The sequence below is a fragment of the Mus pahari genome, chromosome 14 (assembly GCF_900095145.1).
Source record: "Mus pahari chromosome 14, PAHARI_EIJ_v1.1, whole genome shotgun sequence".
NCBI lineage: Eukaryota > Metazoa > Chordata > Mammalia > Rodentia > Muridae > Mus > Mus pahari.
Genome location: NC_034603.1, coordinates 63,568,847 through 63,585,873, shown reverse-complemented (window position 1 = coordinate 63,585,873; position 17,027 = coordinate 63,568,847). Strand labels below are relative to the sequence as shown.

Below are 17,027 nucleotides of genomic sequence, written 5' to 3'. Positions count from 1 at the left end.
GGGAATGGATAGGAGCAAGCATCCCTCTGGCTACTGGATGTTCTGATATGTGAGCTTAGCTGGTTCGTCCTCTTCCTCTGCCACATCCAAGGGGAAGTGAGTCCATTGCGGCAAGCCTGTCTAAGTCCCTGTTTGCTTTGGCCACGTTGTGATGGTCTTGCTGGCTTTGCCAACAGGATTTCGGTGTTTGCTGTCCCTCCTGGCAAGGCTGCTGAGGCAGCTGGCGTTCTGCTTCTGATAATCATGCTGGCCAACATTGCTCCAGGCATGTGAAATCTGTCTCCAGGCTGCTGCCTATTTCCTGGTGCATCTGCCCCTCTCTCAGACAATGGGATGGGTCCCCTTGGACTATCATCACCACCACAAGACTGCTGGGTTTCTGAGAGTGGGGTGCTATACTCATAGCCCCAGTCTTTCCCCCCTTTAAAATAGCTGCCCAGAAGGTACAAACCCAGAAACTAAAAGGCACCAGGAAGTAAGCCAGGAAAAGAAATGAGCCAAAGAGCTCATGTTGGGAGTTTTGCTTTCCAACATGTGTTTGTATTCTCTGAGGGCAGTTGTTAATATTGGAGGGCTATTGAGGAGCACAGGAGGAGGAGACACCCCCCACTGAAGGCCATGCTGGACCAGTCGGAATGCATGGTTTCCTAGCAGGGCAGGGAGAGCATGGTCAGCAGGTGCGCCTGACCAGATGGGAAGAATCGGCACACAGTCATCTCAACCCCTCCCACTCCAAGGCAACTCCTAGAGCCTCCAGCCACTTCCAGAGCACACAGTGTGCTCGCAAGAGATATGAAATACTCATCACCTGACACACTGCCTCCGGCTTTCCTAGGCTGCTAGTTAATTACTTAAGAGTCATGGCTGGAGAAAGAAAAATAATTGAAAGCGATGCTTAGTAAATTGCAGTTTTGAGTCTCCATCGCCTTCCTAACAACTTGCAAAATCCATTTTATTGCTTTTTTTTTTTTTTTTCTGAGACAGGGTTTCTCTGTGTAGCCCTGGCTGTCCTGGAACTCACTCTGTAGACCAGGCTGGCCTCAGAAATCCGCCTGCCTCTGCCTCACGAGTGCTGGGATTAAAGGCGTATGCCACCACGCCCAGCTGATTTTTTTACTTTTACTAGTGTTTTGCTTATGTGTATGTGTACCATGTTCTGTTCGATGCCTGAGGAGGTCAGGACAGGTCTATGTGATGTGAACTGCCACCTGGGTGCTGGGAGCCTAACCCAGGTCTTCTGCAAGAGCGCTAAGTACTCTGCGCCACTGAGCTATCTCCCAAGTCCCTGCGTCTGTGTCCCTGTGAGTACGCAGGTGGTCATGTGTGCTACAGCACATGTGTGGCCATCAGAGGACAGCCCACAGCCATCAGTTCTCCCCTCCATCCAGATGGATTCGGGAACTGAACCCAAGAAGGTCAGGGTAGCTGGCAAGCGCCTTTTCCCTCTGAGCCATCCCTCCAGCCGGCAGCCTGGTCATTCCTAACAACTTGGTCTTTAGGGACATCGCTTTTGCACTTGGGCCCTCTCGGTAGGTAGGTCAGTCGGGGTTACTTTTAGGTCTACCAGGGGACAGGGCTGCATCTAGATAACTTTATGAAGCAGATGAACTGGTCTGTGTTGTTCCCTTTTCTTGAGTCTTCCGTACACCCAGTGACTGTGTGCCAGCTCTCTGATGTGTATGTCACTTGACACTTCCTTTTTCATCTGCTTCCCTGAGGTGCATCTGCCTCTTCCACAGTCCCCACACTCAGTTATCCTTTCAGGTGTTGTAAGGGGTTGAAAGCAGGACCACTCTGGGAAGCTCCCAGCATTCTCCCTCCTTGGGTCTCTCCCCTTCCAACCCACCATCAGACTTTTTTTTTTTAATATTTATTTTTCCCCCTCCAGTTCCACTCACCCCACCCCACTGCTGGGTCCCTGGGTGCCCCCCGTGCGCTCCCAGTAGCCCCAGAATCATCTTACACTGGATAGAACCTCTCTCATTCAAACCCTTCAAAGGTCTCCACTATACTCCGGTTATACCCAGGACAACATTTTAGACCAACTTCACACTAATTCATTGAGCAAACATTTATTGAATCCCTATTGAAGTCCTTGTCACTTTGGTTTAAAAGCAAGGAGTAAGGGGCTGGAGAGATGGCTCGGTGGTTACCTGAGCACTGGCTTCTTTTCCAGAGCACCTCGGTTTGATTCCTAGTACCTATGTGGTGGCTCACAATCACCAGTAAATCCAGTTCCAGAGGATTCAAAGCACATTGACATACATGCAGGTAAGAGATGTAAAGGCATCATACAATTCAGCCACACAAACAATTCTCTATCATGAGGGATGAGGAGAGCAAAGGGCCCTTGGGGTCCCCAGTGTGGTCTCTCTCTCTGTCTGTCCATAGTCATCTCCCAACATTCCTTGCTAATTCAACCAAATGGTGCTAGACCTTATATATTTATTATGTTCAGGGTCATTACTTTCTCTGAGGCTTCTACCCTGCAGTCCACATCCCATATAAACTGTTTAAAAATCCTAATTTTTGTTTGTTGTTGTTGTTGTTTGTTGTTGTTGTTGTTGTTGTTTTCTGGGTATCCCTGGTTGTCCTAGAACTCACTCTGTAGATCATGCTGGCCTCGAACTCATAAGACATACCTACCTCTGCTCCCCGAGTGCTGGGGTCACAGGCTTACACTACCACTTCCCTGAGCTTAAAATCTTCTTTACCCTTTCCTGACACCTTGAATTGAAGTGGACTTGGCTACTAGATGGGGGCGAGGGGACTTCCTTCTAAGTCACAGATCCTGGAGCTTAACTTGGGTAACATCTGTGAACCTGCAACCTTCTTCTGCGACACTCCATGGAGCAAGGTGTTATCTGTCCCCATCTTCCCCTACTCCCGTTAGCATTCAGTAGAGTTACTTTCTGCAGCCCGTGGAGTCAGAGGCATGGAGACAGCCTGAAATTTCCCCTTCTCATTGGAGAACCCAGAACTCTTAAGCGCTCTAGGCAGAACCTGCTAAATAACACAGAGAGCCAAGTGCAGGATGCTAACACAGACTCACTGTCCAGAAATCACTCAGCTTTTCAAGATGGGCACCGCGGAGCATTTAAACGAGGACAGAACCCTTCTGTGTACAGGGCCCATTGACAGCAATGATTCCACGTGTCTGTGTGACGCCCACCAAGGCTCTAGCAGGAAGGGTGCAGGTATCAATATGTCTGCTAGGGAAAATTAATGTGACTCTATCTTGTTAACAGACTCCAGTACCTTGGATAATTTAGGTTTTCTGCTTGGGAGTGTACTATGGGGTTGAACGCCCCAGACATTGCGGAGGTGGCAAGTCTATTCTACTGGAAATCCATAATGCCATTTATGGATTTCACTCACCTTTAAACCCCACCTGGCCTCTCCCCACACTTCCTCTACAAAGCCTCCTCATCACACGCATCCCTAGAAATCCAACTCCAGAAGACCAAATGAGACACACAGGTCTTGCACCACCATGCTGGAGAAAGCACAATGTGAACATGAACTGGCCGACAGGAGGAGATGCTATATATACCTAGGGTCTAACTAGGCTCTCTGCTAGCCAAAGAAGAGGCATCACTATGGCCCCAGACTAGTCATTGCAGGCTCCTGGATCCTAACAAAAAAAAAAAAAAAAAAGCAGGGCTTCCTGTGGACCATCCATCCCAAGAAATACTGCAAAAGCTCCTGACGCATTTCCATAGGTCAGTGACGGGTACTCAGGGCACCTCCCATTGTGGACCAGGCTCATTGCTAGCATCGGGCATGGCAATTTATTTTATCAATGTATACATGTGGGCAGACATATAATTATGTCTGCACATTACCTGTCTTTGCCAGCAAGACTGAAGGGAAGAGAGCAGCAAGAGGCAGTCCGGGTGCTGGGGCAGAAGGCCTTCGGGTTGGTGGAGAGGGGGATGGTCTCTGCTGCCGCTGAACTGGAAACTGTCCTGCTTCTTTCCATCAAGACTCAGAATTCCACCACACTTAGTCCCGACTCTGCCTTCTTTTTCTTTAGAGAGGAGGGCGGGGACTGGCACGGGTTTGCAGGTGGAATGAGGGCTCTGGACTCCTGGAAATCATGAATCCTCCCCTCACTCCTCCCTCAAGTTGCTTAACCCCGGGCGGGGAGAGCACCACAGCTAAGGCAAGTGGACTTTGTCCTAGGGAAGCAGTGCTCGATCCTCGCCGGTCCTGGTCCCACACACACAGCGCTGTGAACTAACAGGGAGAGCACAGAAGGGAAGGCCACTGCCCTCGAAGGTGCCAACGAGACATAGTTATCAGACCAGAATTTCTAGATGCGGAAATGAAACTCTCAGTCCATTTTGTAGATGTTGCAGACACTGCAGGAAGAGACAAATCATTTCCTGGAGTAAGAGGTAGGAAAAGGAAATGGCGAAGATTCAGTCTGGTTCTAGAAAGGGGGGAAAATGGATTTTTCTTAGATTATCTTTTACAAAGCCTTCTGGAATGGTAAAGTCAATAAGTCAATTTGTCTTTTTGTTTGTTTGTTTGTTTGTTTTCCCCCCGAGACATGGTTTCTCTGTATAGTCCTGGCTGTCCTGGAACTCACTTTGTAGATCAGGCTGGCCTCAAACTCAGAAATCCACCTGCCTCTGCCTCCCAAGTGCTGGGATTAAAGGGGTGCGCCACCACTGCCCGGCTGTCAATTCGTCTTTACCATTTTTCTTTTCTTTCTTGTCTTTGTGATGCTGTGGATTAAGCAGGGCAAGTGCTCTGCCACTGACCTACAACCCAGCCCTAAAGTCACCATCGTCATTTCTACTAGTGTATAGGGAAGTATTTAGGAGAGTCACAACCGCGCTCACCAAAAATACATTTTACCTGTATAACCTTTGTCACCAACCACCTGACATCCCAGACATTTGATATGGGTCATTAAAAGTGGGTAAGCTGCTGGCTGCAGATGGTACCAGCTAAAGAGCATTGTACCTGAGGGTGGCAAGCAGACACAGGGCCCCGTCCCTGACCTAGAAGCTATTTGTAATTAACACCTGCTGGCAATAGGGAAATCAGTTTTCTCCAATGCAGTATCACTGGGTGTGTCAGCAATGCTCCAGGGTAGGCCCAAAATTCAGGAGTAGTTAGCTAACATAAAACAAACTCAATGGTATTTTTCGGGCTTTTTGTTTACTCTTGTTTTGTTTTGTATGACTTTGGTTTTTTGGTTTTGCTTTGTTTTTGAGTTATTTGTTGTTTTGCTTGTTTTGGTCTTATTGACTTTTTGCTTGTTTGGGGGGGGAGGTTTGTTTTTTGATTTTTGTTTTTTTTCCAAGACAGGGTTTCTCTGTATAGCTCTAGCTCTCTTGGAACTTACTCTATAGACCAGGCCGGCTTCAAATTCAGAGATCCACATGCCTCTGCCTCCTGAGTGCTGGATTAAAGGTGTGCGCCACCACACCCATCAGACAGGTTTTTTTTTGTTTTTTTTTAAGAGGAGGCATGTCTTGGGACAGTAGTTACTTAACCTCTCTGCCTTGGTTTTTCCGTTTGAATACACAACACTTGAAAGAGGACAGAGAAAGCTATGCAAAGCTTTCTCACACTCAAAGCGAGTCTTTTTCTAATCCACGCAAGGGTTAGCAGCAGCAACAGCTCATAACCCTGGTCACCATGGTCACCATTATCAAGGCCACCCACCTGGTCAAGCTTTAAACATCCTTGTAATCTTATGAAACAGATTCTAGAACCCCTAGGTCATTACCACTACACAGATGCACAGTGCAGCCTCGGGGACAGTCCATTCATTGTTCATTGCATCCAGAGGGAGGATTATGAGACTGTGGTAAGTTCTGCAGACATGGAGGAAGCTGCCGGGGATCCATTTCTCTCGTGGCATGGGTCAGGACAGGCTTTAAGTTCACAGCAGAGTGGTAAAGGGGAAGAAACGCTGTCTGTTTGTCCTGAGTTTATCATTAGAGGAAGGTTGGGCAAGCCCTTAGACATCCTCAAACCTTGATCTTCTTTACTTCCAAATTGTGGATCAAGTAACATCTTCCTTGCCAACCTTATAGTACTGCCACAAGCAGTTCTAGGCAGGACGAGAGGAGGAGGAGGAGGAAAGAGGGAGGAGTGAGTAGAGAGATGGTTATACTGCTCTTGGAGAGGACTTGAGTTTGGTTCTTTGCATCCGCATTGTATACCACTGTAGCTCAAGCTCTAGGGGATCAGATAACCCTCTTCTGATTCTGAGAGTACTGCCCTTGTGTGTACAAACCCCACACAGATATATATATATGACTAAAATTATGGGGTGGAAGAGATGGCTCAGAGGTAGGAGCATTCACCTCCCTTGTTCTTTTTTTTTTTTTTTTTTTTAAGATTTATTTATTTATTATATATAAGTACACTGTACCTGTCTTCAGACACACCAGAAGAGGGCACCAGATCTTATTACAGATGCTTATGAGCCACCATGTGGTTGCTGGGATTTGAACTCAGGACCTCTGGAAGAATAGTCAGTGCTCTTAACCCCTGAGCCATCTCGCCAGCCCAAATATTGTCTGGACATTTTTCTTCCTTTTAACAATTAGGGCAGCAGACAAGGAGCCCAGGGCTGCTGCCAAACCAACATGGGGCTCGAACCTATGACCCTGGGATTAAGAGTCTCATGCTCTACTGACTGAGCTAGCCAGGCTGTTTGTACCTCCCTTGTTCTTGCTCAGTTCCCAGCACCCACATGGCAGCTCACAACCATCTGTAACTCTAGGTCCAGGGGATCTGATGCCCTCTTCTGGCCTCTGTGAGCACCAGATATCTTCATGGTGCACATACATAAACACAGGCAAAACACTTGTACACATTAAACAAAAAATATCTATCTTTATACAACCCTAGCTGTCCTGGAACTGACTGTGTAGACCAGGCTGGCCTGGCACTGGAATTCACAGAGATTCCCCTGCCTCTGCCTTCCAAGCACTAGGATTAAAGGAGTATGCCAGCACATCTGGCTAAGATACATAAATCTTAAAAATGAAAATAATCAAAACAAAATGTTTAGAAAGAAGAGAAGACTAAGAGTGTTTAGCCTTTTCTGTTCAGGTTTAAAGTTTTATTCTACAGTCAGTGCAGGAAGTACTTTATCCTTTACTGTACCCTCTTTCCACTTTTTTTTGAGACAAAGTCTCACCCTGTATCCTAGACTGCATCTGTCTGCTTCAGCCTCTCTAGTGCTGAGCTACCACACTTGGCTGTCACGCTGTCCCACTATAACCACTCCCCATCTCTCTGTCTCTGTCTCTTTCTCCCTCTCCTGTGTGTGTGTGTGTGTTGTGTATCTGTGTGTACCTGTGCATCTATGTGTGTATGTGTATATGTGTGTATGTGTTTGTATGTATGTACATATGTATGTATGTGTGCATATGTGTGGATGCATGTGTGTGTTTGTCTTCTGATTTTAATTATTGTTTGTCATTATTATTATTACTACCTGTGGAATTGGGAACAGTGGTTAAAGTATTGCTTTTCCAGAGGACTGAAGTCTGATTTCTAGCACCCACGTGGGTTGGCTTCAGCTCCAGGGGATGAAATGCCTCTGGTCTTTGTGGACACATGTACCACATGCAGACACATACACATAATTAAAATTAATAAAAGGAACTGGGAAAGATGGTTCACCAGTTAAGTGCATTGGTTTCTCTTTCAGAGGACCCAGGTTCAGTTCCCAGCACCTACATGGTAGTTCATAATCATCTGTAATTCCCAGTTCCAGGGGATCTGATGGCCTCTTCTGGCCTCCAAGGTCACTGCATGCACTTGGTGCATAGATACACATTCATGCAAAAACATTACTACATATAAAATAAAAATAAAGGTTAAAATGTTTAAATAATAAAAACAAACTCTAAAAATTTTTTTAAAAAAACTTATTTTCTGTGTCTATGTGCCTGTTGGTGCCACAGCACATGCGTGCAAGTCAAAAGACAGCTTGCTGAATTGGTTCTCTCTTGTCATCTTGTGGGATCTGGTGACTGAACTTGGGCCCTCAGGCCTGTGGTCAAGGTCCTCCACCCCAGAAGCCCCCTCCCTGGGAATAAAAGCTTTCAGTGTGATCTGTGACGTCATTACTCCCCACTTTCTTGTTTTTTTGAGACAGGGTCTCACATAGCCTAAGCTAGTCTCAGAGTGCATGGATCTCTTTAACTCCTGGTCTTTCAGGCTTCCCCATACCCTGTGAACTATCAGGCCTGGTTTTCTTTGAAACAGTGTCTCACTTTGTAGGCCCAGCTGGTCTGAAACTTGCTATGGAGACTAAGCTGGCTTTGAACTTGTAGAGATCCTCCTGCCTCTTCCCAATCCCTGAGATTACAAGTGTGTACCACCAGCACCTGGTTCCCCAGATGCATGTAAAAATCCATTTTGCAGGGACTTCCTGTGCTTATCCCTGCTATTTGAGGATATACAGAGCTGCTGATCTTCATGCCTTGCCACCATGAGTACTGGGGATACAGGCATAAGACAGTATCCATGCCTTTTTTTTTTCTTTTTTCTTTTTTCTTTTTTTTTTCTCTTCAAGACAGGGTTTCTCTGTATAGCCCTGGCTGTCCTGGAACTCACTTTTATGCCTATCTTTCTACCATGGGGACCCCAGGGTTCGAACTCAGGCCATCGTGCTTGGCAGCAGGCATATTTACCTGCTGAGTCATCTCGCTGGCTCTAGAATACACGTTTTTCACAAACACCCAGGTGGTGTCCACAGCTACTATTACTCAGGGGCCTTCTACAGTGTGAGCCACTGGTAACCAGGTCAGTGTAATAACCTGGCTCCCGTGGCAGGATTGAGGGTGACGGTGGGCCTATGAGTGGCACTGGTCTCTTCTCATGGATTTTTGTACACAATCTTCCTATAGAGGCCCTAGACTCTGAAAGGGTGCTCCTTACGGGATCTCCCACTCAGTGGGATCCTCCAGGTTCCTCTGTCCTGTCATCCCACCCCTTTGTTACAGGGTCAGCCTTTGATGACAGGGACATAGGCTGTACCGCTTAAGGGACATGAGCGCCAATCTGTTGATGTTGACAAGGTCCTTTCCAGTTCTGGGATCTGTATTTATGACTGTCTTAACTTTAGCCGTAGGCAGAAGGCAAGGGTAAGGTACACCTTGTGATAGAGGTGGTTCGGCACCATAGAAACAGGCCAAGCTAGGGTCTCATTTTGAGGAGAGTCCAACCTGTGGGTCTTCATCGGTCCCTCTATCCTCCTCCATACTCAACACTCCAGGAAGATCAAGAGAGGAGCTGAGATGGAGGTGACCTGTCCGTGGGATAAGGGTGGCACCCACCTGATTCCTCTCACGTCCTTTCTGACCAGACCTCAGGCAGTGGCAGTATGCTTTGGGTCCTGTGTGCCGGAGTCCCTTGTCGTAGTGCCCGAATGGCTTCTGCTGGGCCGAGGGTCCAGGCGGGCCTGAGTGGCAACTACCAGAAGGTCATTCAGAGATTCAGCATGACTGTGAGAAGCCTGCAGGAAGAGGATGGAGGGCCCATTCATCTCTTTCTTCCTGCCGGAGTTGCGGCTGTGGGGGCACCGCTCCTTGGACAAGGATGGGTATTCTGGAAGGAAAGGCATCGTCAGTCAGCACAGGACCCTGGCCACCTCCTACCAGGCTCCCATGCCCCCACACTGGCTAAAGGTCTTGGAATGGAAGTCAGTCATTGCTTCTCTGCTCCATACAGTTTCTTTGCTCTCCCAAGATTGGCACAGACGATGGGGCTCATAGGAACAAGAGCTGGGAATGTTGGATGCCAGCACTCTGTTGACTCTTCTGTTCAGTGGGGGTGGAAACTCTCTAAGCGCGTGGAGCCACTTCTCCATCACTGAATAGAGAAGAGGATCTAACCCCTTTGACCTAGGAATCCTAAAGCCTTGGGGTCTGTACCAGCTGGTTCCCCTCTCTTTCATCCTATATGATTTGAATCTTTTTGTCACTATTTGGTTTGGTTTTGTTAGGGGGTGGGGTGGTAATTATTTTTACTTTATTTTTTTATCAGTGTTTCACCCGTGTGTCTGTCTGTGTACTGCATGTACGCCTGATGCCCATGGAGGCCAGAAGAAGGAATAGAATCGCCTGGAGCTGGTGTTACAGAGAGCGGTGAGCAGCCATGTGGGTGCTGGGAATTGAACCTGGGTCTAAACCAGACAGGGCTCTCAACTGCTGAGTCATCTCTCCAAATCTCTAGTTTTTTAATATAAACTATTTGATTATTAGTGTGTATGTGTGTGTTTGTGGGGGGTGGGGTGTAAGACAACACACAGGTGAAGGTCAAAGAACAGTTTTATGGACTCAGTTTTTCCCACTCACCTTTATGGGGGTCCTAGCGATCAAATTCAGAACATCAGGCAATCACCCTTTTAGCCACTGAGCCATGTCACCGGCCCTGATCATTTTTTAAAATTTATTTATATTTTTAAACATTTTTAAAGATTTATTATGGCTGGGCGGTGGTGGCGAATGCCTTTAATCCCAGCACTCTGGAGGCAGAGGCAGGCGGATTTCTGAGTTCAAGGCCAGCCTGGTCTACAAAGGGAGTTCCAAGACAGCCAGGGCTACACAGAGAAACCCTGTCTCAAAATAAACCAAAAAAAAAAAAGATTTATTATATATGAGTACACTGTAGACATTTATAGAGACACCAGAAGAGGGCATCGGATCCCATTTCAGATGGTTGTGAGCCACCATGTGGTTGCCGGGAATTGACCTCAGGATCTCTGGAAGAGCAGTCGGTGCTCTTAACCGCTAAGCCATCTCTCCAACCCATTTTTAAACATTTTATTTGTTGGAGCTAAAGAGATAGGTCAACAGTTAAGACACTGGCTGTTCTTCCAAAGGACCTAGGTTCAAATCCCAGCACCCATAGAGTGGCTTACAATTGTCCGTAACTCTAATTCCAGGGACGCCTCCAAGGGCATCAGGTATACATATGGTATGCAGACAAAAGACCCATATACATTAAATGAGTATATTACTTGTTTTTATTGATGTGTTTCTATAGATGAACCATATGGTTGCAGGTACCCAAGGAGACCAGAAGGGGGCCTTGGATGTCCTGGCACTGGAGTTACACAGACTGTTATGAGCTGCCCATAACAGGTGCTGGCATCTATTTATGTATTTATGTATTTACTTACATATTTATGTTTGTATTCGTTTATTTTTGAGAAAGTGTCTTGCTGTGTTACTCAGGCTAGCTGCCAACTCATAACCGTCCTGCCTTGGCCTCCTGATTGCCGAGACCGCAGGCAAGTACCACCAGATGGGGCCCTAACAGTTTGGAAGTCGAATGTTTCCCAAAGCCTGAAGTTAAAGTTGGACACCTGATGCTCTTGAGAGGATACGGAACCTGTGGTTCCAAGCCATGAAACAAGTGTGTTTCATTCACCCTGGCCTCCCTACCGTTGCTGTGAAGGCACACTCCCATCCAAGACCTGAACACTGGGGGCCTGCCTGGTCAGCAACCAAACCTCTGAAAGTCATGAGCCTAACCAGCCTATTCTCTTTAGAAGTTAACATGAGTCATTTTGTCACGGTAAGAGAAAGCTGACTCCAGTGCCTAAGCTCTTGGTACAGCCCAGCCTACGCCAGTACTCACGTGACTTAGGAACCGGGAACAAGGGGCGTTTCTTCTTCATTTGAACCTTCTGCAGGATCTCTGACATCAGATACTGCCTTTTAATGTCATTCTTCATCGATGCACAGCTCAGGTCCAACTGCCTGGATTTGGACAACATGAGGGGCTTAGATTTCTTCTCCTGGATTGGCTTGTGGGAGGAGGCCTGCTGCTGCTTGCGGTTATAGGAGACCATATGCACACTCTCGGGGCTGCTGCACTCAGAGCTGGTGGAGAGGCTCATGCTTGCCAGGGATTCTAGAGAGGTGGAGATGGGGGCTGTGGCATCGGGGGAACTTTCTACAGACGTCATGGGCTGGAAAGGAAAACAGCCTGGAATGAGACTGGGGAGGGCAGAGGGATCCCTCCTTGCTCCCGAAAGAAACACCAAAAACTGGTCACAATGATAAATTAAGAACTCTGCTCAGGGGCTGGAGAAGCAGCTATAGTTCTCCATGAATACTTGACACACATGGTGTGCATGTAAACAGGCACATGCACAGACAGGCAGACAGACAGACAGACACACACACACACACACACACACACACGATTTCTATTTATTTTATTGATTTGTTTGCCTTTGTACTTTTGAAACACTATTCTATAAACCTGGCTTTGCCCCACAAGTGCTGAGATTAATGGCATGATTCTCCACACACCTGTCCCAGAGTCAACTTTTGTTGTTGTTGTTTTGTTTTGTTTCAAGACAGGGCTTCTCTGTGTAGCCCTGGCTGTCCTGGAACTTTTCTTTGTAGACCCAGGCTCTCCTTGAACTCACAAATATCCCCCTGCCTCTGCCTCCTGCCTCACCTCCCGAGTACTGGGATTAAAGGCATCACCACCACACTTCAGTTTTGCTTTTTTGGTTTGGTTTGGTTTGGTTTGGTTGTTCAAAGAAAAACTAGACATTTGACTGCCAAATAAACTCTCTAGGGGCTAGGTAGATGGCTTAGTGGTTAAGAGCACCAACTGCTCTTCCGAAGGTCCTGAGTTCAAATCCCAGCAACCACATGGTGACTCACAACCACCTATAATGAGATCTGATACCCTCTTCTGGTGTGTCTGAAGTCAGCTACAGTGTACTTATGTATAATAAATTAATAAATAAACAAACAAACTCTCTAACATTTCATTGTTGTTGTTTCTTTGGCTTGGCTCTGGAGTAGAAGAAAAGCTGTAAACGTGGTTGTCATTTGGTGTCTAAAGAGGACTGGTCCAGGGACATCTTGCCCCAAGGATCCCGAAATCCAAGGGCCATCAGGTCCTTTCTATAAAATGTAGTACTTGGGTTAGAGAGATGGCTCAGCGGTGCTAGAACCACAAGAGGACCCGTGGCTCTGTGTGAAGCATCTAGATTTGAGACAGCGAACTGGAAGAGTCTAGCTAGCGTCGTCTAGGAAACGGAGCTGTGGGAGAGGTCCTCCTCAACCCATCCCACACCGACCCTGCCTGCAGGTACGCTGTTCCACTGTTTGAGCTTCATAAGTGGGGAAACTGAGGCTCAAACAGCAGCGGTGGGTACTTGAAGAGCTACAAGTTAGGGACAGAAAAAGGAGGAGAAACAAGACTCCCCCCCCACACCCACGCCCAGAGCACGCCCCTCCCCCACACCCACACCCAGAGCACGCCCCTCCCCCCACACCCACGCCCAGAGCACGCCCCTCTCTGTACCTGGGCACTGCTTTCTATGTTCACCAAAAAGGCAGACTTGACTTCCTTGATTTTGGAATTGGGCATATGGAACTCTGGCTCGGAGCAGCTGGGGTTTGCGCTCCTCAGGTCAGGGACAGAACTGTAGTTCCTTGCTGACACGGGCTTGCTGAGTGTGAGGACGGCCTCCTTGGTGTCCTTCTGTTCGAGGCTATCGGAAATGTCACCTTTCTTTAGGCCTCTGATGTTCAGGAGCAAGCCAGATGTGCAGGATACTAAGGTCACTGGATGTAAGGACTGGGAAGGAGGAAAGCAGACACGAAGGCCGTGCGTGGGGGACGGGATCCTGTCCACCATCGGATTCATCTGCACCCCAGGGAAGGTACAAAAGAGGCGAGGAGAAAGCAATCAGAAGACACCAAAGACTCTCTAATCTGGAGCTCTGAGCCTGGGTTCTGGAACCCTTAAAAGCTCATGACTGGATTATGAGGGGGAGTCCGTTAGTCACTTGAAACTCGGGTTGCAAAGCGTACAGGGCATAGGATGGCAAAGCGTTCCACAGTTTTCATCAGATTCCTAAAGTGTCTGTGATGCCCCACCACCACCACCACCACCACCACCCCCGACAAAGTTGAAAACAGTCTCCAACCCAGCTCTAGCCCTTCCGAGTGAAGTCTTCAAGGCTAAGGTGATTATCAGGCATGGTGGCTCACTCCTGTGATCCCAGTACTACTGCAGGAGGATAACCACGAGTTACAGCATGGTCTCTATAGTGAGTTCCAGGCCAACCAGCAAGAGCTCCATGGTGAGAATGAGACATTTTGAAAATAAATAAATAAATAAATAAATAAATAAATAATAAAAGATTGGAGGGAAATAAGATGGCGATATAGCTTGATTAGCACCCCAGTATGCATGAGACCCTGGCTCAGTCTCTAGCAGTATTAACATGGCGTTGCACCTCAGGTCCATAATCCTAGCACTCAGGAGGTGGAGACAGGAAGATGAAAATTTTCACCTTATCTTGGGCTACCTAGTAAGTTTTGGGTCACTCAAGACCGCTATCTTTAAGAAAAAAAACAAAACAAGACAAGAATGATAAGATGTGTTGAAGAGTCAGTCACCTGTACCACTGAGGTGGAAGAAAACAGGAGGCTGGAGACAGAGAAACCAAAGACTCAGGACCCAGGACAGTGAGGTGGCTCTCCAGGGGCTGGGCCACCCTGTGCACCCTGCCCTGTTTAGTCATGCCCATGGAGTGTCCTGAGGATCATGTCTCTCAGCAACCCTCCTGAGGAGCCTGCTGAAGGGGGCATTCCCACCCGAGTTGGAGAGGAGGGCATTGAGTATACACGGTTGTGGGGCGCACTCCCTACATGGGCTCATGCCGTCTCTAGCACAGCCAGGCGGCTCTTACTTCCAGAGACACACCAGTGTGAGCATCCTCTAGCACCAGGATGGAGGGATCGTCTAACGGGTGCCAGACTCTTCGTGCCTTCTAGATCCCTTCCTGTAGTTCAGCCCTTTGGGCAGCCCATCAGTGTGTCTGTGCTCGGAGCAGAGGTCTCCGTGGCACCCTCCCACGGATCGGCCCAAGCCGGGGCAAGGTGCTGGTTACACACACGCCCCCCTCATGGGAGTTTACTTGTTTGGGGGGACAGGTGGCCGTCTTGCACTTCGGCTGCAGTCTCTGTCGCTGGAGCCGCAGGACTTTGTCTCTTGCCTGCTCACCCGCAGACTCGCCCTGCGTCTCTTCCTTCCTCTCTTTTTTTAGGAAGACTTTTTTTTCCTGTTTCTGCCTCAGCTCCTGGATCAGCTGCCTGGTGATTGAAGAACAGGTGAGTGTCATGGGCGAGGAAGCAGGCACTCTTCCTAGGGGACGGATAAGATAGAACGGAGAGGGGGCTGGAGAGATGCCTTAGTGGATAAGAGCACTGGTCTTCCATGGGACCCTGGTTCGAGTCCCAGCATCCACATGGCAGCTCACAGCTGTCTGTATCTCCAGTTTCAGGGGATCTGATAGATTCTTCTGGACTCTGCAGGCACTGTATACATAGACATGCAAGCAGGCCTAACACCTGTACATGTAAAATAAACAGTAAGAAGATGGACTGGAGGGTGGGGAGCCTGCACAGGGGTGACTGAAGGCCAAGGACCAGAGCAGATGAGCTAGCGCCATCCTTCCTGCCATCCCCAGTCTGGGGCATCGCATGGTTCCAAGGAAGGGCTCCTTTTCACGCCACAGAACTCCCACTACTCCCCTTCCCTGGAAAGAGGGGCTGGGTAGCGGGCTAAAGCAAGGGGCTCCCATGTTGGGCCACTTCATTTGCTGGGCTCTCTGGCCAGTGAACCCAGGGACTGGACCAAAGACAGCATACCAGATGAAATCCCTTGGTCTCAGGAGTCGGGAGACAGGGCTCTAAGTCCTTCAGCATCATCTTGGTATCTGACCTTTGCTATGCTCTGACTTTGCCCTCTCATAACTGAGATGCTTCATAAGGATTGGACCTAACTGGATGGTTCTCTTCAAGTCCTTGGATTCTGCATAGCCTGGATTCATAACACACTTTTGAGGCAGTGGTGGGCTGGGGAGGTGGGGCGTTTGTCTCAATGACGAATATCTAAAACAACAGCTCATCTGTTAAGCGACTCACTGTGCTAAGGGAAACTGGGAGCAGCTTCTGGTCCTTGTGAGACCTGGACCGGATGTTCTTCTGTCAGCTGCAAGGTTGGCAACTGGGACACAGAAATTCTCCCCACTACCTTGGGCCACCCAGAGGAGCAGATCAAGTACAGGTATCAGAACACCCTGTCCACCTCAGCCCGAAAGGAAGCCTTCCTACCGTGCATACAGCTCCCGGGCTCTGGAAGCAACGGTGTTCTGGAAGAGGGAGCTGTTGTCCTGGAAAAACTTGTCATACTTCTCCAAATTCAGACCAGGGTAGATGAGCCGGAAGCCTCCACAGTTTTTCTTCTCATATTCCTCTGTTTTCTGTAACCTCATGGCCTGGAAACCCTTGACTTCCTCCAGCCTGTGGGAAAACAGAATGCAGGGCTACAGCTATGTTTTCTTGGAAGGGACATGTCCGAGCTGGGTGTCACCTAGGGCCCTGCATATAATCATGGTTAAAAATGAAAGCAAGAATGCTTCTGAAAGGGGGTTCTAACACTCCCGGGACAGTTAGTGTCACAATGCTCGAAGGAGCTGGTTACAAGGGTCCGACAGCTCGACCAAATTCTCTCCCTTTATGAGTAAAACCCATTTCCCCCTTGGCTTAGTCTGACTGGACAGACTGTCGCCACCATCCCATTCATTGCCCTCGTTACCCTTCTCTGGAGAAAAGCAGCTCGTATTTTGCTACATTTGAAGGCTTCTTGGATGGACTTACTGAGCCTTTATGAGCTGTGGTGACCTCACCCACCTCCCCGTGAGGAAGAAATCAGGTTGGGTAGCCAGATAAGCTTCCTATACAGCAGGGACATCATGAGCCACTGATGCGACAGTGCATCTATCAGCGCATCTATTGCACAAGAGAGGCCTTCGAAGCGACAGCTAAGGTGTAAGAAACAGCAGCACAGTACAGAACAAGGGGCCTTCCGGAGTCCCAGGCAGCAGGCAGCAGGTAGCCCCAGCTCTAGAGTTTAGAGCCGTTACCATCCAGCCGAGCCTATCAGTTTCCTGTCAGGAATCCTGGCATCCTTGGCTCCTAGGACAGGACCACACTGGG

General features: G+C 48.3%; 1 protein-coding gene across 2 annotated transcripts in view; it reads right to left on the bottom strand.

Annotated features, from left to right (window-relative positions):
- Window positions 1–3,773: 3,773 nt before the first annotated feature.
- The window catches only part of Ttll6 (tubulin tyrosine ligase like 6), a 29,769-nt gene continuing 16,515 nt past the window's right edge, over window positions 3,774–17,027 (bottom strand). Inside the window, exons 10-15 of one of the 2 annotated variants that reach the window (XM_021213464.1) lie at window positions 16,143–16,331; window positions 14,945–15,119; window positions 13,321–13,596; window positions 11,629–11,962; window positions 9,321–9,591; window positions 3,774–4,435 (exon numbers count right to left, since the gene is read on the bottom strand). In XM_021213464.1, coding sequence (XP_021069123.1) covers window positions 9,353–9,591; window positions 11,629–11,962; window positions 13,321–13,596; window positions 14,945–15,119; window positions 16,143–16,331 — 1,213 coding nt within the window. In that variant the 3' untranslated portion in view covers window positions 3,774–4,435; window positions 9,321–9,352. The remainder of the gene's footprint in view (window positions 4,436–9,320; window positions 9,592–11,628; window positions 11,963–13,320; window positions 13,597–14,944; window positions 15,120–16,142; window positions 16,332–17,027) is intronic. The other variant, XM_021213465.1, reaches the window with a different exon arrangement.